Source organism: Aphanomyces astaci, assembly GCF_000520075.1.
Source record: "Aphanomyces astaci strain APO3 unplaced genomic scaffold supercont1.58, whole genome shotgun sequence".
In the NCBI taxonomy this organism is placed as follows: Eukaryota; Oomycota; class Saprolegniomycetes; order Saprolegniales; family Verrucalvaceae; genus Aphanomyces; species Aphanomyces astaci.
This window is the reverse complement of record NW_009798321.1, coordinates 106,704-132,713: the sequence shown is the minus strand read 5'-3', so window position 1 is coordinate 132,713 and position 26,010 is coordinate 106,704. Positions and strand designations below refer to the sequence as shown.

The 26,010-nt window shown below is 46.4% G+C and overlaps 7 protein-coding genes across 15 annotated transcripts in view; 5 read left to right on the top strand and 2 right to left on the bottom strand.

The window, feature by feature from the left end:
• The window catches only part of H257_14458 (hypothetical protein), a 3,451-nt gene extending 2,385 nt beyond the window's left edge, over positions 1-1,066 (top strand). Inside the window, exons 10-13 of one of the 9 annotated variants that reach the window (XM_009842274.1) lie at positions 189-342; positions 395-582; positions 664-730; positions 843-1,066. In XM_009842274.1, coding sequence (XP_009840576.1) covers positions 189-342; positions 395-582; positions 664-730; positions 843-956 — 523 coding nt within the window. In that variant the 3' untranslated portion in view covers positions 957-1,066. Of the gene's footprint in view, positions 1-188; positions 343-394; positions 758-842 lie in introns of those variants that run through there. The other 8 variants (XM_009842276.1, XM_009842277.1, XM_009842273.1 and 5 more) reach the window with 8 other exon arrangements.
• Positions 1,067-1,328: 262 nt separating this feature from the next.
• On the bottom strand, positions 1,329-1,895 carry H257_14457 (hypothetical protein). Its single transcript, XM_009842270.1, has one exon. It carries the CDS (start codon positions 1,757-1,759, stop codon positions 1,397-1,399), a length of 363 nt encoding a protein of 120 aa, XP_009840572.1. The 5' UTR covers positions 1,760-1,895; the 3' UTR covers positions 1,329-1,396.
• Positions 1,896-3,148: 1,253 nt separating this feature from the next.
• On the top strand, positions 3,149-7,657 carry H257_14456 (hypothetical protein; the record flags this gene model as incomplete). The annotated part of the gene is made up of 7 exons (XM_009842269.1): positions 3,149-3,493; positions 3,547-3,724; positions 3,773-3,961; positions 4,327-5,010; positions 5,074-5,223; positions 5,600-6,276; positions 7,397-7,657. 7 exons carry the CDS (start codon positions 3,149-3,151, stop codon positions 7,655-7,657), a joined length of 2,484 nt encoding a protein of 827 aa, XP_009840571.1.
• A 676-nt stretch (positions 7,658-8,333) lies between these two features.
• H257_14455 (hypothetical protein) lies at positions 8,334-12,686 on the bottom strand (the record flags this gene model as incomplete). The annotated part of the gene is made up of 12 exons (XM_009842268.1): positions 12,368-12,686; positions 12,265-12,316; positions 12,121-12,206; positions 11,948-12,072; positions 11,688-11,799; positions 11,150-11,359; positions 10,669-10,899; positions 9,783-9,932; positions 9,607-9,723; positions 9,055-9,125; positions 8,543-8,616; positions 8,334-8,476 (listed from the first exon to the last, which is right to left on the bottom strand). The coding sequence occupies exons 1-12, from the start codon at positions 12,662-12,664 to the stop codon at positions 8,334-8,336; spliced, it is 1,668 nt and encodes a 555-aa protein (XP_009840570.1). The 5' UTR covers positions 12,665-12,686.
• Positions 12,687-14,072: 1,386 nt separating this feature from the next.
• H257_14454 (hypothetical protein) lies at positions 14,073-17,681 on the top strand. The gene is made up of 13 exons (XM_009842267.1): positions 14,073-14,444; positions 14,496-14,547; positions 14,609-14,694; positions 14,755-14,879; positions 14,961-15,075; positions 15,365-15,574; positions 15,650-15,770; positions 16,183-16,292; positions 16,608-16,757; positions 16,883-16,999; positions 17,101-17,171; positions 17,238-17,311; positions 17,417-17,681. Exons 1-13 carry the CDS (start codon positions 14,157-14,159, stop codon positions 17,545-17,547), a joined length of 1,650 nt encoding a protein of 549 aa, XP_009840569.1. The 5' UTR covers positions 14,073-14,156; the 3' UTR covers positions 17,548-17,681.
• A 1,116-nt stretch (positions 17,682-18,797) lies between these two features.
• On the top strand, positions 18,798-20,514 carry H257_14453 (hypothetical protein; the record flags this gene model as incomplete). Its single annotated transcript, XM_009842266.1, has 4 exons — positions 18,798-18,839; positions 18,974-19,183; positions 20,074-20,135; positions 20,391-20,514. 4 exons carry the CDS (start codon positions 18,798-18,800, stop codon positions 20,512-20,514), a joined length of 438 nt encoding a protein of 145 aa, XP_009840568.1.
• Positions 20,515-20,904: 390 nt separating this feature from the next.
• On the top strand, positions 20,905-21,607 carry H257_14452 (hypothetical protein). The gene has a single exon (XM_009842265.1). It carries the CDS (start codon positions 20,910-20,912, stop codon positions 21,528-21,530), a length of 621 nt encoding a protein of 206 aa, XP_009840567.1. The 5' UTR covers positions 20,905-20,909; the 3' UTR covers positions 21,531-21,607.
• Positions 21,608-26,010: the final 4,403 nt, after the last annotated feature.

Below are 26,010 nucleotides of genomic sequence, written 5' to 3'. Positions count from 1 at the left end.
TATATTTATATCGTTGTGAAATATATAAATACTATATATATATATATATATTTATATCGTTGTGAAATATATAAATACTATATATATATATATATATTTATATCGTTGTGAAATATATAAATACTATATATATATATATTTATATCGTTGTGAAATATATAAATATGTTTTGATACTGTACTACGTAGTGGATTCCATCCGGTGGGGTACTTTTCCAAAGAAAAGTACTCGGAATTGGGGTACAACCTGGCGTGCATCTTGACATTTCCGTGCCACCAGCGCAAGGGCTATGGGAATTTTATCATTCAATTCTCGTACGAGTTGTCGAAAAAGGAGGAAAAGGTACAGAAGTAAGCAAAAGAGCGCTATACAATTGCTCGTTGTTGTACTGTAGGTGGGCAGCCCGGAAAAGCCACTGTCGGATCTAGGGCTGGTGAGCTACCGCAGCTACTGGACCAAGGTATTACTGGGGATTCTAAAGGAACCCCAGCACAAGGAACTGTCGGTGATGGATTTAACCAAACTCACGTCCATCAAGAACGAAGATATTGTCACCACGTTGCAAAACTTGAATATTATCAAGTACGGTTCGGTTACTCGAAATATAATATCACAAGTGACGTTGGGGGATTGGTCGCCAATTGTGAAATACATGTCGGATAGGTATTGCAACGGCCAGTATGTGTTTGTCTTAAGCGACGACGTTGTGGACGATCAGCTCAACAAAGTCGTACGTGTTGGGAAATAAATATATTGTTCGGAGAGGCTATATATATATATATATATTTTTTGATATATGGTCGAAATGGAGGTGTATGTATATAATCATGTCGTTGAAATAGACCAAGAAAGGGCCGCATGTGGTGCCGGAAAAGCTGCATTGGGCCCCCCTCCACATTGAAATCAAGCGCGACAAGTGGTCCCTGCGGGCCAAGGCCCACGACGCGGAAGAGTAATGTGTAGTACTACGTAGTAGATAGTAACCAAAGCCATTGAGTACTTAACGACTAGTTCGCCAGAGCCATTCTCGACTAACGTTACTAGTAGTACAGTTACCATGATCGACTACTTTACTGTAGTCTTAACGTTAGTAGTAGTAGGTACGACCCAAATAGGTACTACAGTACAGTAGTGAATACGAAAGGTTGCCACTGAGCTGCGAGCACCACCTCGCTAGTGAAATATATAATAACCGTCTACTATGTGTTGTATATCGGACACCCTGAGTTCGACGACTAAACGTCGCTGTTATAGCCATATTGGACACTACATACTGGAGTATACGCACAGTGAAATATACAATAGTAATCCGAGGCTGTTCGTATGTGGTGGATCAATATCGTAAATGCCAATGACCTCGTTACTTCATTTTCAGAACACTGGCCTCGTACGTGTATTACAAAGTGGTCAACGGCATCACTACATGCCATGCCTCTAATGCTATGATGTCACTTGCAGTGCTTTCAGTGAGTTGGGTCTGGCAGCTGACAAGCCATCGGCGAATGTGGAGGGCTTGGTCGACACTGAGGCAACCGCGGTCGACGAAGCTGATCGAGTCGAATGCGGTAACGCGCCACGGCTGGCACCTCAAATGGATCCATTCGACGAGCATGAACCCATCCACATGCAGATACATGACCCCAAGGCGCAATTGGCCGCTGGCAATCTTGCCTTCGCATGCTTGACAGGTCGTGGTGGATGTGTGCGCAACTTGCATGACGGCGTCTTTGCATTGGGACCAGGCCGTGATTTCATGCATGACACGACCGACTGCGGCGACAGATGGAGGGAGATACACACACACGCGCAAATGCGGGCCTGAGCGCGGTAGGCAAACTAGCGCTCGCGGGACGGAGCAGGCGCCCTGCTAGGTCTTTCCACACAAAAACCAGAAGTTTCACACCTTCGACAAAAGCGTGCCACGTAACATCCACCAATCAGCGACGAGAAGATATCCGGAAAATCCGGAAAAATCGACCGTTTCAAAAAATGAAAACATTTGGAAAGTGTTCGTCCATCGGACGTTCAAAGTTGTACTAAGCTTAGTAGGGATGTGGATATGAAAGGAATTAACTGACGTGAGTCATCAGCTGGACGGACTGCGTATATTCAAGGGAAGGAGACATACAAACCGCGACTTATTGCTCACGTTTACGTGTGTATGCCAGCCAGACCAGCAGCAGAAGACGCATGGGTGCGAGAGACTCGCTTTAGCTTGAAGCCACCAGGCAAGGCTATCGTGTGAGGTATCCAAGGTAGAAAGGGATAAGGGGTGCTTGACTTTACACTGTCAACTGGTCCTAGCTTTCAGCGTGAATGATATCCTGCTTCAAAAGTATAGCTACGTAGTTCACGCTTAATGATAGCATGGAGTGCACTTCCAGCTAGCTACAGCGTCCTCTTCTGTGCTCCTTGTACTGCCAAGTTGGCAGGGCAAAGACAACACCTTAATCGACTTGTTTTTGTGCCCACGCAATTCGATCGGTTGCTAGTTAATTCAGGCTCCAGCATTCCGTAACCTGAATGAACTACAATAGTATAACGACATATTGTCATGCGTGTGCCAAACATTGGACATGTTCATACAGCCTGGTTGCATAACATGTACTTGTAGAAGTACATAGTTGAGGTATCAGCCACTTTGTGTCGATTGCAACTACTTTTCTAACTAACGTTAATACAGTATCATATCAACTTTACCCACACAACTCGACGCTTTGTACAGTTCAAAGTTCGTATATGCATAACTACTACTCCGTTCGTGGTAGGCCAGGAAGCTTAAACCCATACAGCTCTTGCAGCTAGTGGTTGTTCTTTTAACGAATCACCGGCTGCAGCCAGTCGCCACTGGACTTGAGGTCCATTGGCTTGGAGTTACAGTAGGGAGCTGGCTACATATAGTATGGGTGTTCAATTGGTCATGGGTCGACGACGGAGGGAGCTAGCTGTACCTGTACAGGAGCAGTTAAGGCCAGCACCGAGCTAGTTGTCAAGTTGGAGTGCCTTCTCCATCACTTGTTGCCATGGCTATTGTACCTCCATCTTTCTGCTCCAAATGCACGAAAACGTGTCCAATCAGAATAGTGAATCAAGGAACCGCATTTAACGGAGCCATTCACCAATCAGGTCAATTAAGTTCGCTGTCATCATGGAGACCCATCCTGCCACTTCGCGCTTGGTGACATCGTTTGCGGCTAAGGAATGTGTCCATGCGCACATCTCCGTCGAGTGGACATACGATACGAAGCTTGCTCAATGCATGACCTTACTGCGCGCGCATCTGCCTGGAGACATCGCCCCGTCGGCCACCTTGTCGAAACTCAGTGTGTCCGACTTGGTCCTGTCCATAGAAGCGGCCGAGTTACAACACCCCCTCGTGGTTGTACTCTGCCATTTGCATCCGTCCGACGCGACGGCATGCATTCAAAACATGTTCCAATACCACCAGTCTTGTACCCCTCCGTATGACCCTGCCAGAGCAACTACCCTCGAGGTTCGTGGATCAACTGTCTCCACCACCTCCGTCCATCACCACCTCGTATATAGGCATTGGTGTATGCATCTTCGCTCTTTATCGCGGCCTACACCCCCGCGGCCAAGGGAGCTCTGAAACATCAACTCGAGAGCCTCGCGAGTAGCTCGTCGTGTCTCATGTTGCAGCGCGCCATTGCCACGTTGAGCTCCGACGCCATCATTCAACCAGCGTCCCCAACTGCAGTTCCTCGTACGATTCCTTCATAACGTGCTCTTCCCATGCTTCTCGAACCTGTAGAGTCGTCTGTCCCCCCACATCATCCCCATGTCGTGGAACGATTGCTCACGGCCATGCAACACGTCACGGCAACGGACGCGAATTCGGTTGCCGACATCGCCACGGCGTGCGTGGCATGCTGCGACCACCGCCAATGCCTTCCATCTTCGTATGTCGTGTACCCCACCCACGAAGCTTTGCTCCAGTCCAGTATGTGTTGCATTATTTACGTTTGTGTTATACCCATGGTTAACTTTAGATGTTATATTCGAACCTATTGTGAATTTTCGCTATATACTGCGTGGGTTTGTTCGAATCAATAATCATGAATCACGCTGACGCTTTTGATTGGCTGAATATTCTGGTCCATTCTGTACGAGCCAATCAGATACGCTTATTAAAAAGAAATGAGCCAATCGTGTCGAGTTTCGCTGTTCTTTGAAATTTGGACCGAATCCACTTCATATATTATTATAATTCACGGGAGCTGCTTCTTCGAGCAACCAAATGTTCACGAGTGTTGAATCAACTTGAATGACATATCCTTTTATATTTACATGTATTGCTTACATTAGTAGCCTGTGCCCCATACATCTCCACTACTCCGCCACCACCTACCCACGACACTGCCATGCTTCATGTACATGACGGCGGCGCTCAAGACGACTGGCATGCCGAACCCATCCTCCAGCACGACCAAGCGCTGCAGACGTTCTCGAGGCTACTTACGGCATCCCATTGGTCCCGTGTCGACATGCAATGGCTGCGGCAGTACCTGGAAACCATCGACGACGTCCACGTCCTGCGCATGCACGTGGGCTGGGTCATTCACCAGCATCGCCATCTTGTCTCTATTTCTGCTACAGCTGCTTCTTTAGCATGCAACAGCTCTGCCATTCAATCGCTCATGAACTTTGTCACATGTGCAACCCCGTCGCATGCGCTTCTTCGATGCGCGGCCTTCGACCCTATCGCCGTGATTGAAACGCTGCTACAGCATGGCCTCCACACCCGTGAGAACCAACCCGTTTGTATGGATGTGCTGTATATGCTCGCGCCATTCGTCCCACGAGGCCAACTGATCGACGCAGTTGCGACGACGTTCTTGACCGCATTCGCAACGTCTGCGACAGAGTGGCGATCTGCGACAGACTGGGCTCGACGACTGATCGACCCACAACAACACGACGACGGTGTCCTCATCACCCTGCCAGAGTTTTGTGCGGCGTGTATCGTTCCACTGGTGGTTCAAGAACCTGGTTGTGGTCGTACTACTAGTAGTACTAGTAGTACTACTATTAGTACCAGCAGGGTGCCGTTAGAGCGAAGGAATGGATGGCTGGTGGCACACGCGTTAGTCGTTGATTCCACGACTAGTGCCATCGCCTTCTCTCAAGCGGCGGACCAACTCACGGCGATGCTGGAGCTGGCCGTACTCGAACTGCGACGTACTTGGGCGATGCCATCTCGAGGTATACTAACTATTAATAGTGTATCTTCCTGTATATTCATAGTAGTAGTGCAGTACTCCATATGAACTACACGTAGTTTCGCCAGATAACCTGCGAAATATGATATATATATCCAAGTTTGAGAGGTGTCGTTTTTGGTGAATATTTAGCATATTCTTCATTTTATCCAATCATATTGCAACCTTCTTTGCTTTTGTGTTTATTGCGTGTTGTACTCAACAATTCCTCGGGTGGATTCATTTTAGCCAATCATAATGCAACCTGCCTTCTTTTTATCCAATCATATCACTTTTCTCGAGCATTGGCAAACTTGCTCTACATTCTATCCTACCGACTACTCTCCAGTTGCCAAATATATGACTTGGCAAGTGTATAGATGCAGTGCTAGCCTCATATGACCACATCCAAGTCGTGCAAGCCATTCTCCAAGCACTCGTTAAGCTTACAAAGTCCTTCCAACTAGCCGACGACAACCCTCCAACATGGTCGCATCTGGTCGACGTATGCGACGACGTTCGACTGTATCTCATGCTCGCAAACGACGTCGACTTTCCGTGGTTGAAATGTGCACTGGCCACCAAACAAGTTGAATGGGCTGCACACATTGAGCCCATTATATGGGGCGCCATATTAGACCACCCAGAGTGCGTAGCTGCGTTGCCGGTGCTCCACCGCTGCTCGATCGGCGGGCTGCCACGTCATGAGCAAAGTGCAAGTCAGTTGTGGGCGTTGACGGCCACCACATTTGCCATGCACGTGGTGGCTCCCCATACAAATCTCGTCCAATTCCAGCGCCTTGTGGCGGTGGTATTGCCGCAGTTGGTCCCAGAACTTCCACGTGGCAGCAGCAGCACCACCACCACCCTCGTCCTACCTTCTAGTGTGGTGAATGAGCAACAAAAGCAACAACATGACGAGCTCGAATTTGAATGGACGATGGCGTTGTGGGCAGTTCGAAGTGCGTCGGTGGCGTGCCACGTCACCCACCCCGTGAGCTGTGTACGACCGTTGATCTGGGCTGTGGAACTTGTATTGGGTGAAGCCACCTCGACGGTACAGAATTTGGACTTATATTGCCTTTCTTTTACCCAAAATTTGATCGACTTTTGTGCTGAATCGCCAAATCTATCGATCGATTTTCTTTGTACAGAATTTTGTATGTAAAAGATTGGTATCACACTAATTGAAACCGCACACTTATTTGACCTTGATGGTGGTTTCCTGCAATCTGATTGGCTAAATTCTGATGATTCTTGTGTACTTTATTTGGTTGGGTCGATTCATTCTCCATGTCGCTCCAGTTTAGAATAAACACATAAACAATATCCCTTGGAACTGTTGTGTGGTGATTGATACCCCACGATTTGGACTTTTGAGCTGAATCGCCAAACTCTATCGATGATCGATTCGTTCCGTACGGACTTTTGTATGGAACAAGGGGTCCTGTGGTGTGTGCTTTTAGTAATCACACTAATTTAAGTCATACACTAATTAAATTTTGATGAAGGGTTCCTGCAATCTGATTGGCCAATGCTTCTGCTGATGATTCTTTTGTACATTTATTTGGTGTTGGGTCGATTCATTCTCCTGACTGTCCTTTTATACCTCAAATTTGGACTTTTGTGCTGATTCGCCAAATCTATCGATGATAGATTCTATCTATGGACTCACTTTTTGATGTAAAAATCGTCCAGTGTCACACTAATTGAAGTCACACACAGTACTTCAATGTTGCATTATTCGTCGAAGAGTGGGTTTGATTGGCTACTTGGTTAATGATCTGGATTTTGATTCGTCGATCGATTGCCTGGCGATTTGGTGTGGTGCTCGCTCATTCGATATGGAGCCCTCCACCCGAATTTCGAATAAACACAACACAATATATTGCTATAAACTTCCAAAATTCGCGTGGTTTGTCTAATCAATATTAAATCACGCTCGATTTCTGATTGGTTGAATATACTTGTCCTTTCGAGCCAATCAAATCCACTCAAAATTGGATTAGTCGATGATTCGATTCGACGGATCAAAATTGGATTAGCCAATAGGGTCGATTCGTGATGATTCGACGATTCGATTCGACGGGGTCTGGAAATTCGTACCGAATCTACAATATATCATGTATTTTGACTTCGGATGTTGAGTTTATATCTTTGCTGATTTTCGAGTGTAGATGGCGTCGCTTTTAGTGTGCATTGGAGCGGTACTGGTAGTGCTAAACGACGATGCGTTTATACATGACACGATGCGGGAACAGGTGGCGGTGCTGTGTCGGCAGCTTATAGTGGCAGTCCTGTCGACGGATGAGGCAAATGTGTCCAAGTTTGCGGCAAAGTACGTGGACTTTTGTATCGACCAAGTGACCGAGAACGAGCAAAGACGGGCGTTGCATCGATTTGTGTCGGCACAACAACAGCAAAAGGCGAGATCATGATATTGTCGATTTGATACAAATTTGGGGACGGGGTGCAATCGAATCGCGCCGACCAAACCGATGCACAATCGATCTGATTGGTTGAATTGAATTGAGAAGGTTTTGATTGGCCAATAATGTTGAGCTCTTCTGAAGTAGCCAATCAAATCGATTTAAATTCCAACGAGAAACCACACCTCAATACGAAATTTTACTCGAAAGCACAATATTTGATAAACCCGTTTTCCAATTTATACGGACGGCCCAGTAGAGTATAAAAAATAAACAAATAATGAATGTCCGAGCCAATCAAAAGACACTAGGGAGACATTTGAACCAATAATACTCGCGCATCGCTATAGTTTGACCCGCCCAAAAAGTATACTACTACTTTGAAATAGTACAGTTTTACATTCAAATCTCCAATTTTTCAGCGAATAGGACAAGAATACAATCTTGAATCCTTTGTTTATAGTATGAGATTGTCATATAGGTTGGAAGTTGCCGTATTGGCCATTGAATTTAGTCATGTAAATTTGACCAACACGAAGCCGTAAGTACAATCGTGGTGTCGTCGTCTACAAGTTAACCCAAGCAGTTGTATTCGGTACCGTATACAGTATATATAGTCTAGGAGATTACATTGCTGTCCTTTTATCATAAGATGTGGACTTTTGTGCTGGTTCACACTGACTGGTTATGACGACGGCGGAGGGGCGGCTGCCTGGAGCTGTCGTCGTAGGATTTTGCCCGAGCCATTTTTAGGAATTGTCCCCACAAACTCGACCTGCCGCACCTTTTTAAACGGCGCAACGCGGGCGGCCACAAACTCCATCAACTCTACCCATGTATTCGTTGGGATATGTCCCAATTCACAGGTCACGGGGAAAGAAATGGTGGCGATACCTGCAGCCGACACGTCATGACTTGGCTTCAACACGACACACGCTTTAGGCACTTCGTCCCCGTCTTCTGTATATCTATCACAATATATAGTATAGTTGAGTTTATTCTAATTTGGAGCGACATTATGGAAAAGGAATCGACACAATCAAATATGTATACAAGAATCGGCAGAAGAATTGAGCCAATCAGACTGCAGGAAACCATCGTCACCATTGAATTAGTGTGTGAATTCAAATTAGTGTGATTCCAGCACCACCGGACGACACTTTACATACAAATTTACATACAAAAGTCAGTACAAACAATCGATCGATAGATTTGGCGAAAATCAGCACTTTTAACAGTCCAAATTTTGGGTACAAACAGGACAATAATACCAGCCATCAGCCAATTTAATTGGTTGTTGGTCTCCACGGGATTTGGGTTTCGACAAGTATTTGTACGACCAACACATACACAATTGTACGACCAATACACACGCAATTGTACGACCAACACACAAAGACACGAACCCTCGAATACAAGCCACGTCCATCACACTTGGATGGGTCATGATCACATCTTCCAATTCCGCCGGCGCCACCTACAAAAAAATATATGAACAAGGGTCAAAATGTATATATATATATATATATATATATATATTCCTGTGACACAAGAAATACAAAAGTAAAACCATGTCTTGACTTTTCAGGGGTGTGGTTAAGAATAATATTGGAATAGCTGACTCGGTAAGATTGAAAACCAAAATAATAGAGTTGGAATTGTATTGTGAATTCGCTAAAAACTTGCAAAATTCGCGTGTTTTTTGTCACATCAATATTGAATCATGCTGGAGTTCTAATTGGTTAAATATACTGGTCCATTCTGTTACAGCCAATCAAATCCACGCAAAAATTAGATTAGCCAATAGCGTCGATTCGTGATTATTCGATTCGGCGGCGAGATTCGATTCGACGGGATCTAGAAATTTGTACCGTAGAATCCACAATAGAGCAATGAGGTAGGTCCGAAACACTTGGTTATGATTTGTTTCGTATATATACTATATGTACTGTATGTACCTGGTGGCCCTTGTACTTGATCAATTCTTTCAACCGATCGACAACAAACACGTGGCCGTCGTCGTCAATGTAGCCCAAATCCCCTGTCTTTAAGAACCCACACGTCGTGGTCGTGTCCTACAGTTCCCATGAAACCATTCAACTCCCTCGTTTTAACAACACCCGCACCGTACTACCTCTGTCGCTTGGTCGTTGTCGAGATACCCGAGCATGACTTGGGGGCCGCGGTACCACAGTTCGCCCACTTGGTCGGGCGGGAGGTCCGCACCAGAAGACGGACACACGACCCGCAGCTCCGTGTGGGGCACCAGCGTTCCCGTCGACGCCTGCCAAATATTATCGAAAAATCAACCAAAAAATCATCAAAATATAGATATTTTTGTCTACTTTCGATTTGACATGGATTGAGTGGGCCAAAATCCATCGACCAATCAAAACCCCGAATACGAATCAAGCGACCAATCAAAAGTATCCCTTTTAAAACCATTCAAAGTCGAAGTCGTGTGGGGGCTGAGATTTTAGTGTAACATCGGACGTGTTTACGAAATACAGTACAAACAATCGATTGACGGGTTTGAAGAATTTCTGTAGCCCAAATGTCCCAATTTTGGCCGAAAGGAAATATATATATAAATTTCTATCAGAAATGGTCCTGCTGTTCCCATTACGAGTATTAGTATATCAAACAAGTCACGGTGCGGGTTGTCACCAGGTACAGTACTAAAGCTATACAGCAACCACCGCACAACTCGAGTCGGCTTCAAATGATGACATAAATATCGACATAAAGGTCGAAATATTAAAATAAGGGTACATACTATATATATACATATTGTGCTTTCGAGTGAAATTTCGTGTTGCGGTTTCTCGTTGGAATTTAAATCGATTTGATTGGCTACTTCAGAGGAGCTCAAAATTATTAACCAATTAAAACCTTCGCAATGAAATTCAACCAATCAGATCGATTGTGGATCGGTTTGGCCCCTCCCCAAATTTGTATCAAATCGACAATACTATATATATACATATACCAATATCTTTGTGTATACACATCATTCGTACGGGTTTCGAGTGGCCGTCCTTGGAGTAGTTGACGATGGGCGAGAGCTCGGTCAAGCCATAGCATTGTTTGACTTGAATACCCAGTCGTAGGTGCACGGCATCTTGTAGTCCTGCACCCAGAGGTGCCGCGGCGGAGACGAGCATCCTCAGTGCACTCAAGTCGTACTCGTCCACTATCGGATGCTTGGCCAAGAAGGTAGCAATCGGGGGTACAATATGGGCTTTGGTAATCTACTCGAAAAACATCATATCGATAAAATATACCAGTATATATATATATATATATATAATTTTTAAAACATTATGAAGGACTTTATTCATGTATTTATTATACATGGACTTAAATATTTATAAATAAATATATTTGTTGGATCCTAAATATTAATAATTAAAAAAAAACTACTAATGACTTTATTGATATATTAATTAAATATATATATATGTTGGATTATATACAGTATATGTTGGTGTGGTGCCGTACGCGGTATCGTTGGAGGCAGTGGAGGAACTGACGGTGGTCGAATTTAGGTAAAATCACTTGGGCGTAGCCAGACACGAGCACCATATTCATGAGGGTGGAGGCGTAAATGTGATAGTATGGCAGCACCATCATCGCAGGCGAGTTGAACGACTCGCTGTGGCCCATCTGGACGAGATTTATCGCCATGTTCCAAAATGATAGCTTGACCCCCTATAGCACAACAAGCATAAATACAAACAAGAGGGATTTGTTGACCAAACATAAGATGAAAAAGATATAACGATATGCAGGCGATCTATGTATTTGTATGTACATGGGAACTTTATTTTTTATGCGATAAATACACAACTACCATCAAACACGATGGAATTAGCCACCATTATCACGAAGGCATTGGAAAGCAACAATATAGTATATAAACAACCTCATATATATATAAATAATATTATATCACTATCACTAGGGCAAAATATAAGATCAAATCGTAAAACAGAGTGACAGGTACAGGCTTGTTATATATATATATGTGTGTATGAACCTTGGGCACTCCCGTGGTGCCGCTGGAAAACGGGAGGTAGTTGGTGTCGTTCATAATGTCCACAGATGGTGCTGCCACGTCATGCCATGAGGTACAGGGGGTTGTGAGCACTCTGCAAATGTATATCTTGGTTAGAATTTTTGTGAATATTTTTTGTAATATGGTCTATAATACTAGTAATTAATATCAAAAATCAAAAAATATACACTACTGGCCATGTCACCAAGGACGATATATATATATATATATATAACACGAACGAGAAGGACTGGAACGACGACGGCGATGGGCCGATGCAGAAGCAGTTGTCGAGTGGAATGGCGGCGAGTTGCGCGGCCTGTTGAGCCGGCCCTTCGACGGATTCATGGGTCACGATAAAGGAGGCCTAGACGAAGGGTCGTGAACTTGCGGTGGAAGACGAGGGGAGACGGACGTTGGATGCACGCAACTGCCGGACGAGCTCGGCCGCGGAAAACTGCGGGGATGCTGGGGACATGGTGGCGCCAAGCAAGGTCAGGGCTAGACATGTATATCGTGGTTGGAAATGATCGTCAACGGATGGGTGAAGGAACGATACCATGGTATAGCTGCGGGTATTCGACACAGTTGACGATGTTAGTGAGGACGACCTAGGGGAGGCGATCTGTGAACGCGGCGGATGTCATGGTTCCTTTGCGTACGGTGCCTTTGGTAACCCCTCGCTGCGCCAACGACGCTGCGATCGCTTTCACGCTGACGACAAACTCGCGATGCGTGACTTGCTTGTGGGTGACCCCACAGATCAATGCCACCTTGTCCGCATGCAACGCGGACGCGGCGGACACTATGTCCCATGCTGTGCGGGGAGTCAAGTCCAAATGCTCATGCGGGGAGACGTAGATTCGTTGCGATGCCACCGACGTCGGCGGCGCTGTAGAGTATGGACGGCCATGTGCTAGGATGCGCCAAGCTTTGCCTGGGCGTATCAGGAGTCGCATGATCGTGGAAGACCTTCACAAGTATATCTCCAATTTTAGTCAACACTCTGTGATTGGTCCAAACGACGACCCAATGACCTATCATATGTCGAGAAAATGCAAAAATCAAATCTATATGATCAAGGTACAGACAACGAAGGATTTCAACTCTGATTGGCCTATATACTTCGAAATTCGATTTGAATAACAAATCAAACCAACTCATTAGTAATAGTTCCATCAGTCTACTAGCGTAACAGTACAATGTTTTCCATCACCATACTTTTGCGTTCTGCTTGAATTTGCTCACTTTTGCTCGATGATGCATCAACTGTTAGTCAACAGTATTCGCGTTTCAGCCAGTAGAAACACTTCACTTTACGTGCCAATGCCTTTTATATCACATAATTTGAATCATCTTGAAATTTGTAGAGAGGGAATCTCAAAATCTCGATGGAACTGGAATTTGCCCATGCACGAAACCTTGGATGCCTGTTGAGTAAACTCCGTACTATGCACGTTGAGTGGAACTGTAGTCCATATTGATATTATTGCCACAAATCGTGCGATTTCGAAGCCAGCGGTACAAGTTGTTAGAGGTTGATTCCAAATTCATCATAACGTTAATAAGGGCTGGCCTGGATGCAAAAATTCCCTAAAATCTTATACCTATGAAAAAAAGGGGAAAAGAAGTATCCACGAAGTTGTCTGGATGCCAGAAAGGCCGCGGGAGCAGACGATATGTAGCAACGCCACTAACTATCGTATATATTAAAATGACATTTCTAAACTATATTATTACTTCGAAGTATACTATAACAACTTGTGCGCAACAAACCTCGATAATAAGTTGGACCAAGAATGTGATTTTCACCAAAAATATGCCAATTTTGGGAAATTCAATTTTTATCCGTTTATACAGGTAATATTGAACATTTTACTGTAACGTTCCACATAGTACTTCCAAGTACTACGTAGTAGGAGAATTCTGACGAAAATGCACGAATTCCATAAATATGTCGTTGATTCGAAAATCGTCCAACTATGATGTACTACTACGTACAGTAAATGAGAAACTTTTCTTCCTGCTTACTACACACATGTCGGCCGATTGGCTGGGGTCAAATTCGGCAAATTCTAAAAAAATTCCCACATATTGACCAAGCCTTGTTTCAGTAACATAAAGTAGCGAACGATGACAGAGCGAGCATCCATACCCCATAAAATCGAGCACACTGTAGCGCACGGTAGCGGAGGTTCGTGAGTATAATCTTATAGTGCCTTGGTCGGGTACGTCACCGAATGTCCTATCGAGTCTGGCAGGACAAGCGGGAGGCTGTGCCGCTATACCGACACGGATGAGGTCTGTTCTACGACCAAGTCCTTTTACTTGGTGTTTGTATTGAGTCAAGTACGCCTGGATACTCCATCTGGTTTCCATGGTACTTCAAGTCAACGAACATACCACAGATGCACACCGTCAAAGTTCAACTTGCCGATCTCCTCGCTTACCATGCTTCTTCGCTGTCGCCACCAAGTCCTCTCTGTCCGCGGGTTCGCCTCTGCCGCGAAAACGACGCCGCCCTCGCACCAGCAGCGCATCTACAAGTCTGCGTACCCTCCCATTCCAGCAACCCCCGTCACAACGTGGCAACTCGTCCAGCAAGCGGCCAAGATCTTTGCGGACGCCCCCGCACTCATCTGTGGCATCTCGCACAAGCACGTGACGTATCGCGAGTTTGAGGACACCGTGCTCCAAGTCGCATCGTCCTTGTCAGAGCGCGGCGTGGCCAAAGGCGATGCAAGTTTATATCTGCTGCATAATGTACCCGATGACTCATCGACGTCGTAGGTCGTGCTCACAAACATGATCAACTGCATTGAGTACCCAGTGCTCTACCACGGTACGTACATGACTTGCCTACTCCCTCGTCGGTTTCTGCATTCCATGCTCTTGTCTGCTAGCGTTAACGTCCCTGGGCGCGATCCTCTCGCCTGCGCCTCCATCGTTTTCCGGCGCAGAACTTGCACAACAACTCAAAGCGTCCAATGTATGTACATAATACAACTAGCAGTGTTGTACATGACGTGGCACGCCCTGGTGACAATAGGCAAAGTTTGTGGTCACGCACGACTCGGTGGAAAATGCGGCGACCGATGCCGCCAAGTCGGAGTCCATTCCAACAGACCACATCTTTTCTGTCGGTAGCTCCCCGTCTGGCCTTCAATCGTTCAGGCATGTTATCACTCACTGACCTTGAATATATATATATATATTATTGAAATATCGGCAAAGCCCTCACGAAATATAACGTAGCGAGTTGCAACAGCCGACGACATCGTCGTCGACATTGCGACCTGAAGTGATCATTCACGCCCACAAAGACGTGAATTATTTGCCGTTTTCCAGCGGTACCACAGGTCCCCCCAAGGTCCTTGTTAATTTTTCCAAATATATATATATATATATATATATATATATCAAATCCCCAATTTCAGGGAATGAAACAATGTGTCTCCTCCATTTCCATCGTCTTTTCTAATTTATATACATTGTCTGTATTGGTGTATTAACATCCGTGGAATATATATATATATATATCCAATCCCCAATTTCAGGGAATGAAACATGTGTCTCCTCCATTCCCATCATCTTTTCTTATTAATATACATTGACTGTATTGGTGTATTAACATCCGTGGATATTTTTGTTTTTTGTAGGGCGTCCGCTTATCGTTTTGGAACTTGGCCGTGAACGCTTTGCAATGGCAAACCATCGACAAGTTCACGTCGCCAGCACTGGCGATGCTGCCTTATAATCACATTTACGGCACGACACTCATGAATGGCGTGCTTTTAAGTGGCCAGCCGCAAGTGATTCTGCCCAAGTTTGACCCTGTCACATTTTTGCAGGCGCTGCAGCAGTACAAGGTATATATCGATCCACTGGTCATATATGAGTGCTCGTTTGGAGGGTATACTTTGTCAGAAGACTGACACGTGTAGATCCAAAAAGCTCATATCGTACCGCCGCTCGCTGCTTTCCTCGCCAAGCATCCCCTTGTGGACGAGTACGATCTGTCAGCCACAACGACATTGGTGTCGGGCGCCGCGCCCATGGGTCATGGTAGGTTGTTCGTTTATCAATATATATATAATATACGTATATAATATATGTTTTATGTAAATGGATGTTGGATACACTAATTGCCTCTATCGATATATACTATATATTTATGTATAAATATATCTACATTATATATATATTGGCATGTTGGATAGAATAGTTACATGTTTTGAAGTGTGCAAACAGACATACATTTCTGGGGCAGGTTGGTCGGTGTTTGTATATAATATCAGATATATCTATATGTAATACTAGTACATGTTGTAAATATATTTTTTTGCATGTTGGACAGAATAGTTGTATGTGTGGAAAAAGTTTGCAACGTTGGTTCGGTGTTTGCCTGCGATATATTATTTGAAAATAATAATATTTCGGATATGCAGCGATAATAACAGTATATATTTCATTTTAGCGCTGGAACAAGCGGTGAAAGATCGCCTGGGCATTTCCATCAAGCAAGCGTATGGGATGACTGAGTTGTCTCCCGTGGCCACGTACTCACACGACTCAAGCATCAAATCTGTACGTTGATTTGTATGGAAATGTATATATATATATCATGTATTGGGATGGTCATTGTTTCGTGTCGATATACATATCGATTAGATGTGCTACATACTACCGAGCTCAGAGGAGGGTTCGATGATAAGAATATTGTGTTTTGTAATCGTTTTGGGTATTAATATCTATATATCACGCTATGATGTACGTTGTTTGTTGATTTTGAAACCCAAATATCATTGCTAAGCAAGCGTGAAGCTTCCTCCTAACCTATGAGTATGATTAGTTAATGGGAAAATGATTGGGGTTCCTACATATACTAACAATACATTGTAGTCGTCATCAGGAAATCTCGTGCCAAACACAGAGCTGCGCGTCGTGTGTCCGTCCTCAGGGGCCGACTTGCCGCCGCATGCGCTGGGTGAACTGTGGTACCGCGGCCCCCAAGTCATGCTTGGGTACCTCAACAACCACTCGGCGACCGAGGTATGTAGTACAGTCAGTAGTACCTCGTACAAGGGGTACATACTGGATTAGGTAGTACCTCGTACAAGTACATACTGGATTCGGTAGTACCTACTTGTTGATCATGTACATATATGTTCCCGCAGGCGACGATGACATCGTGTGGGTTTATGAAGACGGGGGATTTGGGGTATATCGACGACGACGGGCACGTTTACGTTGTGGACCGTCTCAAGGAGTTGATCAAGTACAAAGGTCACCAGGTACATACACTCTAAATCCACAATCATATGGAGAATGTATGTTCCTGGGAGGTTTGGGGTTGTGTTTCGTGGCGTCTATAAGTCTAACGTACAGTAAATAGGTGGCGCCAGCAGAATTGGAAGATGTGATCCTCAAACATCCCAGTGTACTGGACGTAGCTTGTATTCGAGGGTGCGTTCTATTGTTTAGTACTCATTAATACATGGGGGTATGATATACTAACTAGTACACGATTAGGTACGACGACAACAACGACGAAGTACCGAAAGCGTGTGTGGTGTTGAAGCCCCATGCGACACTGTCTGCCAAAGGTTCGTACATCCGACATGCATCGATCAATTTGTACTCATGAATATATATCATTTTCAGCATGATAGCGTCAACAGGACGATCTATGATTGATGATGATTGCGTAGACTTGATGGCGTACGTGGCGGCGAGCGTGGCGCCGTATAAAAAGGTGCGCCAGGTTGAGTTTGTCGACGCCATCCCCAAAAGCCCGTCGGGGAAGATCCTTCGCCGCGAACTGCAAGCTGCGCATGAGTAGACCTTAAAGAAAGAGTTGAATGGGGTGTTTACTTGCAGTTATTATAGTTCACTTCACAACAACAGCAGTATAGTTGTAGATATAGTTTAGTGGTGGGCTTTGCCAAGTTTGCAAACATGCTCGTTACAGCCCCCTAAAAAATCTAATTTATAAAAGTTTTCTATATTTTCGCAGGTATTGTATACCACGTACAATGTACTGTAGTAATAATTACCCTAGTGTAGATATCTATATTTTCGCAGGTATTGTATATTGGAGGGAAACATGACCAATTTCGTCAACTAAGGACCATAAGATAATAAAGGTATAATTCTTGGGGTGATCTATTATGTCCAATACGAAATCTGTATTTCTATTCGGTAATCCTGCTCGCTCGGCCAATCGTCGAAAGTTCGGTTATCAATGCGAGGTCACCAAGAGGAACGAATATGAATGTGGCTACAGCACATATTCGGTGTTTTGATCTTGAATATGAATGTGGCTACAACACATATTCGGTGTTTTGATCTTGAATCCAGGCATGCAACGATGCTACCTCCCGTGTTCTCTATTCCTGTGACTGCGGAATGGATATTTAGATCTAGCAAAAATATTATGGGTACGTGGTCGACCTTGACAGTTTCAAAACGACTCCATTCTTTTCACTTGCGAAACGACATTTTCTTCGTGGGTGGTCCCTTAAACAAATTAATTACATGGTGCCAAGGTACGTCAGATACGTAGATATGTACCTACAGCAGTTCAAAATTGTAACCTCTTCTGTCAGTGTTATAGCCAATCGTATGTAAGAAATAAGGTGTGATGGACTCTGATTGGATATTAAAAAGGAGCAAGGTGGCTCACCTTGCGAATTCCATTAACAAGTCATCAAATATTATTATGAAATATCCCTCGAATCTTGATGTCATGGGAGACGATTTGTGTACAAAGCTCGATCGTACAACACGCATGTGTATGCGTGTTGTACCCGATCGAGCTTTGCAAGGAATGAGGTACTTTGGAGGCTTAGCGGGACTCATGAGAGCTAGGGATATGTACCGCGTGCGTCACGAATGGCACTTGTGGACATTCCATCACAAAATGGCGAAACAAGAACCCTTGACCAATATATTCTTTTAAATGTCATTTGAGACCGAAATATCAAAGAAACAGTTTCTCCCAACTTTTCCCAGACGGGCCAAGTGAATTTCTCCAAAATGTCATTTTGCCCCAAAATGGAGTTTTGTAGCATCTCCACCGCATCCCCAAATATGTCCCAACAGACGCAAATTTGGGGTTGGGACATCCACATTGTCCCACGCACACGATTGGGATACCGGTATCCCATCTAATTGTTCCGATAAATACTGTATACTTTACTACAGTACATTACGAAGTACAATTTGCATGGAAAGTCCATTCGTGCAGTTTCAGTAGTTTCCCATAGCGACCGGTGAGAAATGCCGACAAGTCCAAGTGTTCGGCGGACAACCTCGGCCCTGCTGCCGATGTGAATGCTGCGGCAGCTATGTGCTTCGTGGCAGATATCGCATCGGCAGTGAATGCCGGTGACTCTCGTTCCGACGCTGCGGTGGACGCGGGTATGTCCAAGCAGCGCGACCGCAGAGCGTTTTGCAGTCACGACTCTTGGACAAGAGTCCGTAGCAATAATACATTCTATACTGTATCTTGGTGCGCGGGGCTTACAGAATCGCTGTGGTCAAGTAGGCTTGCAAGTATGTAACGCTATCTGCATAACCAACCTTGAGAAAATCTCGGGCAAGGCGATGGTGACATGCCGTACAGCTGTACCACCGAAACCTCTGAAAAGTTTTAACTGTAAGTTCTACTACGTAGTATTCACGTTTCATATTACATGGTGCGGTTTGCTGTTATTAATAGTACTGTATGAAGGCAAATGAAGCGCTTTGTATAATACATATTTTTAAAAAAATGACTATAAATTTCTTGCATTTGAAAGTTCCGGTATAGGATAGTTGGCACGTAAGTCCAACTCTGGGTGTACTAACATGTAAGCTTCCCAGCACAAGACGCACATTTCCCGCGACTAATCGTGGTCAACAGCATTTTTAGGGGGTTTCAATGTTGAGAATGAATGAAGAATGGAATTACGCACTTTTTACTTTATATCATTGGCTAAAATGGTTTCCCTCGTCCGTCCACCCACGACAACCATCCTCCATGACTGAAAACTGTCATGGAGAATGCTGATGGGCACTGGACTTTTGGTATATGAAATGGGACTTACTTCATCGTGAGCTGTGTGGTGGACGACTCACAGCGCCGCAGCCTATAGACTATCTGTGGTCGAGAAAATGCGTCAGAGCTTCACAAATTTACTGTAACGTTAGCTTACTGTTATGTAGTCCGTTGCCGCTTGTGTGTCTCATGGCTACGCGCGCAACTTGAACATTCGCTTGGCGTCAGCTATCGCAATAACAAATCATCCTAGATACTCGTCCAACAACCAGTGCACATAGCGATCCGTTCACGTACCGGTAATGCCATCTTTGTCTGCTGTGGCAGTTCACGTCGACAGGCATCCTTGGCGGTCGCTACAAGCATCGGCTTCAGTGTGGCATTGAAGGGTCCACTCACCGAGGGGGCTATTCTGATTGGCTGATTTGCGAGCGGTGCATAACCTTACAACTGTACTACAGTACAGTAGTACAGTATCGTTTATACTGTACTGTACTCGACCTGAACGTTGCTGCAGCTTCATACTATTAATACATAGTACAATATACTACAGTAGTACATTTAAATAATAATTCGAGTTCAAACAACTCGTCCGTCGCATTTACGTAAGCATCCTGGATCCCGAATTTCATATGCCATCCCAGCATTGTACAACACCAAGTGATCTACATCATCTCCCTGGTACTCCAACCCCCGTCACTCTCCAAGGGCGCCAAAAATGCCCGCAAGAAGTCAGCCAACCAAGATGCCATGACTGCCTCCAAGTAGATACTAGTTAATTGCTCTAGTAGGTTGCTGGCATTGGAACGCAACCCCATTAAGTATAATGTACACTTCTCACCCAGCATTGTACAATACAACCCCAACACCGAAACCGTGGGCGGTGCTTCCCCCTCCTCTACAGTAGATTCCACAGATCGCGGCTGCTGGTGCTACCTACCACCTTTAACACGAACTTCAATAAAAACACATTGAATTCCAAGGTCGAACTTGGAAGTCGATGGATGTTGCTCAAATTATTTTGGGGAGACGTTTGAAGCCACAAAGCCAAATGTATGGATATGTTGGACACGTGTTCATAACACACATACCGTACAGGACGAATGTCCTCGACTTCACCCCGAGCCAAGATGTCCGAACTCTCATTATTCAATTCGACAACAATGCAACCTTCCACCTTCCTCCTCGCGTCGTTCCTTGTGGTGCTGTCGATGGCGAATGGCGCGTCCGCCCAAACCTGTTCTGCCCAGGGCAAAAACGTCACCGCGACGGGGTTCGTCATGGACAACTACTGCATCGATTTGGGGAAGCTTATGGACAACCCGACCGTAAAGACACTCGAGGGCCCCGAAGTGCACTCGATTCACTGCCTCGTGGACCTCAAGCCGTGTGTGGACTCGTTGTACACGTTGCTGGCGCCTCCCGAGAACGGCTCCAAGCTGTACACGGTCAAGTACCAGTTGGGTGCAGCCGGCTCCGCATTGGCCAAGAACTACGCGGAAAACGCGCGGTTGTTGGGAGGAAAGAAGGGCTTCACTGCGACCGTGACGGGGGTGGACGATGGCACGCCCGAGTTGAAGTGTGTGGAGCTGTCCAAGACGGTCGAGGTGGACGGCAAGCCGCTAACGTTGTCGTCCGTGTCCCCCGTCGCCTCCACTGCAGCGCCTGATGCTACTACTGTGGCCACCCCGACCACAACCGCGCAGCCAACTCCGTCTTCGGTCAACCATTTGGTGTTGTCTGGTGTAGCCGCTGCCGTGGGGATTGTGGCGCTTACGGTGTAAATGCGCCTAGGAGAACGTCCAATCGAGATGTTCGAGACTTGCAATGGTAACATCTAATGCGTACAATTGTATTTTACATTGCAGTTCCAGCCAGAGTGGGTATGCTTATGAATGAATATGTAGCGATGTATATCATATTGTCTTGCAGAATGGTGAGCAAGTAATGCTGAGCTAGTTGGTAGTGTGCATGGACACGTTTCAGCAATAAAATGCAGTGTTACTCAATCAAAAGTCCATAATGCGCATGTACTGAAACGTCGAGTTTGTGAGGGATTGCAGTACTCGTATTGGTATATACGGGGATTCGGAGTTCTGTAGTACTTCGAAGTATAAAGTACTTTGGCAGCAGGCTCCGTAAACGTGAGCTACGTGAGGAGCAAAATATACACGAAATACCTCAGTCAAATAATACCTTACTTTACCAGAATCTGTGAACATGATTGAAGCATGCTAGATTATCTTGACCTCAATTTGCATTTGAGGCTTGGGACATGCAATTAATCTCATGGTAAGTTATTACCGGTAATTACTACTTCGATGATTGAGTGTATCCGACCGCAAAGTCCGGTGGTCGTTGGTAAAGAGTTTGTACGCGTCAGCACCAACTTCGTTGGAAAGGTGGAACTTGAACGTGTCGAGATGTTTGTTGTTGTTGAATTTGGTTTCTTGGAAGAGAACGCATTGGGTTGGTGACTTGAGGCGTTGCGCCACAAGGTGTCCGTTTGCGTTCAGCCCGTTGAGGTTGCATGTGGTCAGTTCGAGGATGGGCGTGGTGTTGAAAAGACTTACGGGACAACATTGAATATTAATACCAACCTTGGATACTATGGTTAATAAAATAAAATTGTTGAATTAAAAGCGTGGATGACATGTGGATGACATTTGAATGACATGGGATGAAGTTGTGGGATGAAACCAAAGTAGTGACTAAGCCTTACGTTGGCCCCGAGCGCCCGGGAGGCCGTCTGCGCAAGCGCGGCCGTACGAGAGCGCGGATCTAAGCTTTTCACTTCACCGAATGATCATCTTTTCTTCTTGTGGGGCAACGGCAGGTAGGCCGTAGGCCGTGCCACTTCCCAGACGAGGCCTGTACGGATGCAATGACCAAGCATTATCCTAATTTATGGTAATTGGGATATGACATAATATTAATGGTGGATGACGTTGGGATGACGTTTGGATGACACATGATACAGTACTACATATCACGGATATTTGAAATCCATATAAATAATTCGAAGTACTTAACGTTATAAGACAGACACGACAAACTTCTGCCCCGTGATTGGATGACCGACAAATGATTGAATTTGGATTGGTCAGTATTTTTTGCGACAATCCGATTGGACGAGGCGGTTGTCGCAGGAGCAACATATCACTACTCCAGGAGTAACATTTAACATGTACGGCTTTCTATTGGTTGAAATACTGCCGAGCCAACATTACACACGAAACGGTGTCGATCAGCATAGTGAAGTAAAACGGCAAGTCGAACCAGTACGTAGGGGTACTGTTGTTATCGGAGGCAGTCAGCCGGCGCCTCGCCATGATGCATGGGGACCAATGGTGAGATCCCTTGTGTAGCGCATTCCACACAATAACGTTTGCGACTTTTAAAACGTACGAATGCGGCTAAGAGTAATGGTTGCGCTTTAGGTAGGTCCTGATTGAACATTACTGTAGCTACGCCAACACCACCTTACCTCCAGTAGTGATTCCATTTGCCCCTCATTTTTCTGCCGCGTCCGCAGAAGTGCGTTGTGTGCCCTTGGAAATGACCGAGGGCAAACCGCACCTACATGAGAGGTCGAGAACCGTCTGGTTTCGACGCGTAGCCGGTATCGACGACTCGTTAGTATAAAAGGTTAATACCAGTCAGTTCGCATCATCGTTGTGGTTGCTATGCTGATCGACAGTACGGGGTGCGGAACAAAGAATTCTTTAGAGCACGTATCGATCTGAATCAATGAGTGATATGGAAGTGGAGCCGTCAAGCCGCAAGTCTTGGTCGCCGGAGCGCGACAACGACACAGTGCATACAGTGCATAACAGTGCATATCGCTCCACGAGGGCGTGAAGGTCGCGGACGTTTCCGTGGGCCTTTCGGCTCTCCTCGAAGAAACCAACCCCAACCCGTTGATCGGAAGGCCTTTGGTGTCCAAGGTGGAGTGGTGATGACGTCAAGTTGGACGCCATCGGCTGTGCCAACGCGAGCTGCGGCGAAAGTACCGGTGCCTTACGCATCATCTGCGGGTACGAGTGCACCTGGTGACTTCGACATGGGCGAAGACGAGCCCGTGAAAGTGCTGAACGCACCGGCTTTGCCGCTGCCGCCCTCTTTCAAGGGATAGACGAAAGCCGAGCGTCGTGCGTTTATGCGAGAATGCCTGCGATACACGTCGCAAATCATGGCACTGCAATCAATGGGCCAACGTCCGTTTTTGATACCTGTCGGCGCGTATATGCAAAGCGACGTATTGCTATGTTTAACTTTGGGAAGTCACATGGCGATGTGACAGAAGATGAGTGGGTGTCCTGGTTCTTGGAGGCCTACGATGAAGAACCCGTTGAGTTGGACGCGCTGACGAAGCGCCTTCAGGTGGCCGTACAGTTCGACACCAAGATCCTCGACGCCGACAGTCGAGTGAGTCGAATGCTCGACAACTTGATGAAAACCCTCGACGCGGACGGCCAAGAGTGGGTACTCCATCAGGAGAAGAAGTTGGTGGTGGGAATCATCACCAAAGCGATTAAGCCAGCACCGCTCCAGCTGGCCCTGACGAAGCAGCTGCAACTGCAGCGAAACAAAGTGCTCAAGTCAGAAGTGTTTCGCTACGTCAAGTGGCTGCGGCAATTCGCCATTGGGTACCAGCTGTATGGCGGCATCGACGAAGAAAGACCTTCGAAGGCGCCGGCAGAGGAGCGCGAAAGGAAAACTCGCGGCCTCGTCCACGTTTCAGCCCGGTCCCCGAAGAAAAGCGGCCCAGTGGCGCGTCTGTGGCGCCTCCTACTTGGCGTGCCGATAAAAGAGACGAGCCGCCAGAGCGGCCGATGCCCAAGTGCCTGAAGTGTCAGTCAACGGCACACCCAGTGCGGCAACACCCTGGCATTACAGATGCCGAGGTAAAGAAGTTGATGGACGACTTCCATCAGGCGCGCCGTCGGTCGGTGAACTTCGTGTCGAGCACGAAGCCTGCGAACAGCATGGAGTGCCAAGCGTCGATCGAGGACGTTCTCACAATTCCTAAAGTGCATGGGTCGAAGAAATGAAGATGGAGATCGACGTTCTCATTGGACGTCCCGTTATGGAGCGACTGGGGTTTTCAGTCGACGGCATGCTTCTCGATGCGTTGAAGCAGTGTCGAGTCTGGGATATGGCCGAAGCGGGAGATGGCGACCAGACGTCGGCAAACGTGAAGCTGCTGCACGAGGCGTTCCAGGAATACCCCGAAGACGCATTGTACGCCGAGGACGTGGCGTGTTCCACTCCCGCAATGGAGAAGCCCGCCGACCAAGACGGCGAGATAAAGCGCATTCTTGACGGCAAGATTGCCGAAACCATCCAGCTTGGCCTCTCCCCTGCGCATGAAAGCGAACTCCGGCGTATTTTAAGGTGATCACGCCGATGTCTTTCGTCTGGAGTTTGGGCAAGACTTGCCGGTGGATGTCGAGCCGTTGAAAGTACGGTTGAAGGAAGGAGCGGTGCCCGTGAAGTGTGCGTTGCGCCGGTACCCGCCGGCCCATATGGAGTATTTGAAACAGCATGTGGAAGAGCTCGAGGCCGCAGGCCTCGTCTACCGCAACAACCGTGCGGCATGGGCGGTAGCGCCGCGGATTGTCGCCAAGAAAGCCCCGGGCGAATATCGAATCACCATCGACTCTCGCCCGATCAACGCATGGACGATCCCCATGCCGTGACCGATGCCGAACCTGGACGCTGCGATGGCGACTTTGGTCGGCATGAACGTGTTTTTCACGTTGGACTGGCTGAAGGGTTATTGGCAGTTGCCATTGCTCCCATCCTGCCAGATGTGGTACTCGTTCATGACACCGTTCGGTGTCTACACGCCAACCAGAATCCTTATGGGACAGATGGACGCCGTAGCCTATTGCCAGTCCGTGGTGAACCATATGTTCGGCGAACTGTTGTACGCCGGGGTGCTGGGTTCTCCTGGGGTACGCAGACAGCTCGGACAAGCTGTTTGTGTTGTTGGACAAGGTGCTGTCCATCTGCGGAAAGTTCCGCCTCAGTCTACATCCGAAGAAGTGCGATTTCTTCTTAAAGCAAGCCACGTGGTGCGGAAAAGTGATTTCCGCCGGAGGGATATCCCATTCCCCTGATCGAGTTCAGGGCCTGTGTGCACTGGAGACGCCTACGTCTGGCGCCGATCTGTAACAATTTGTCTGCGCGACAAATTGGATGCGGAGCTCCATTCCAAGCTACTCGGAGCTGATTGGTCCGCTGCGGAGCCTGTTGGAC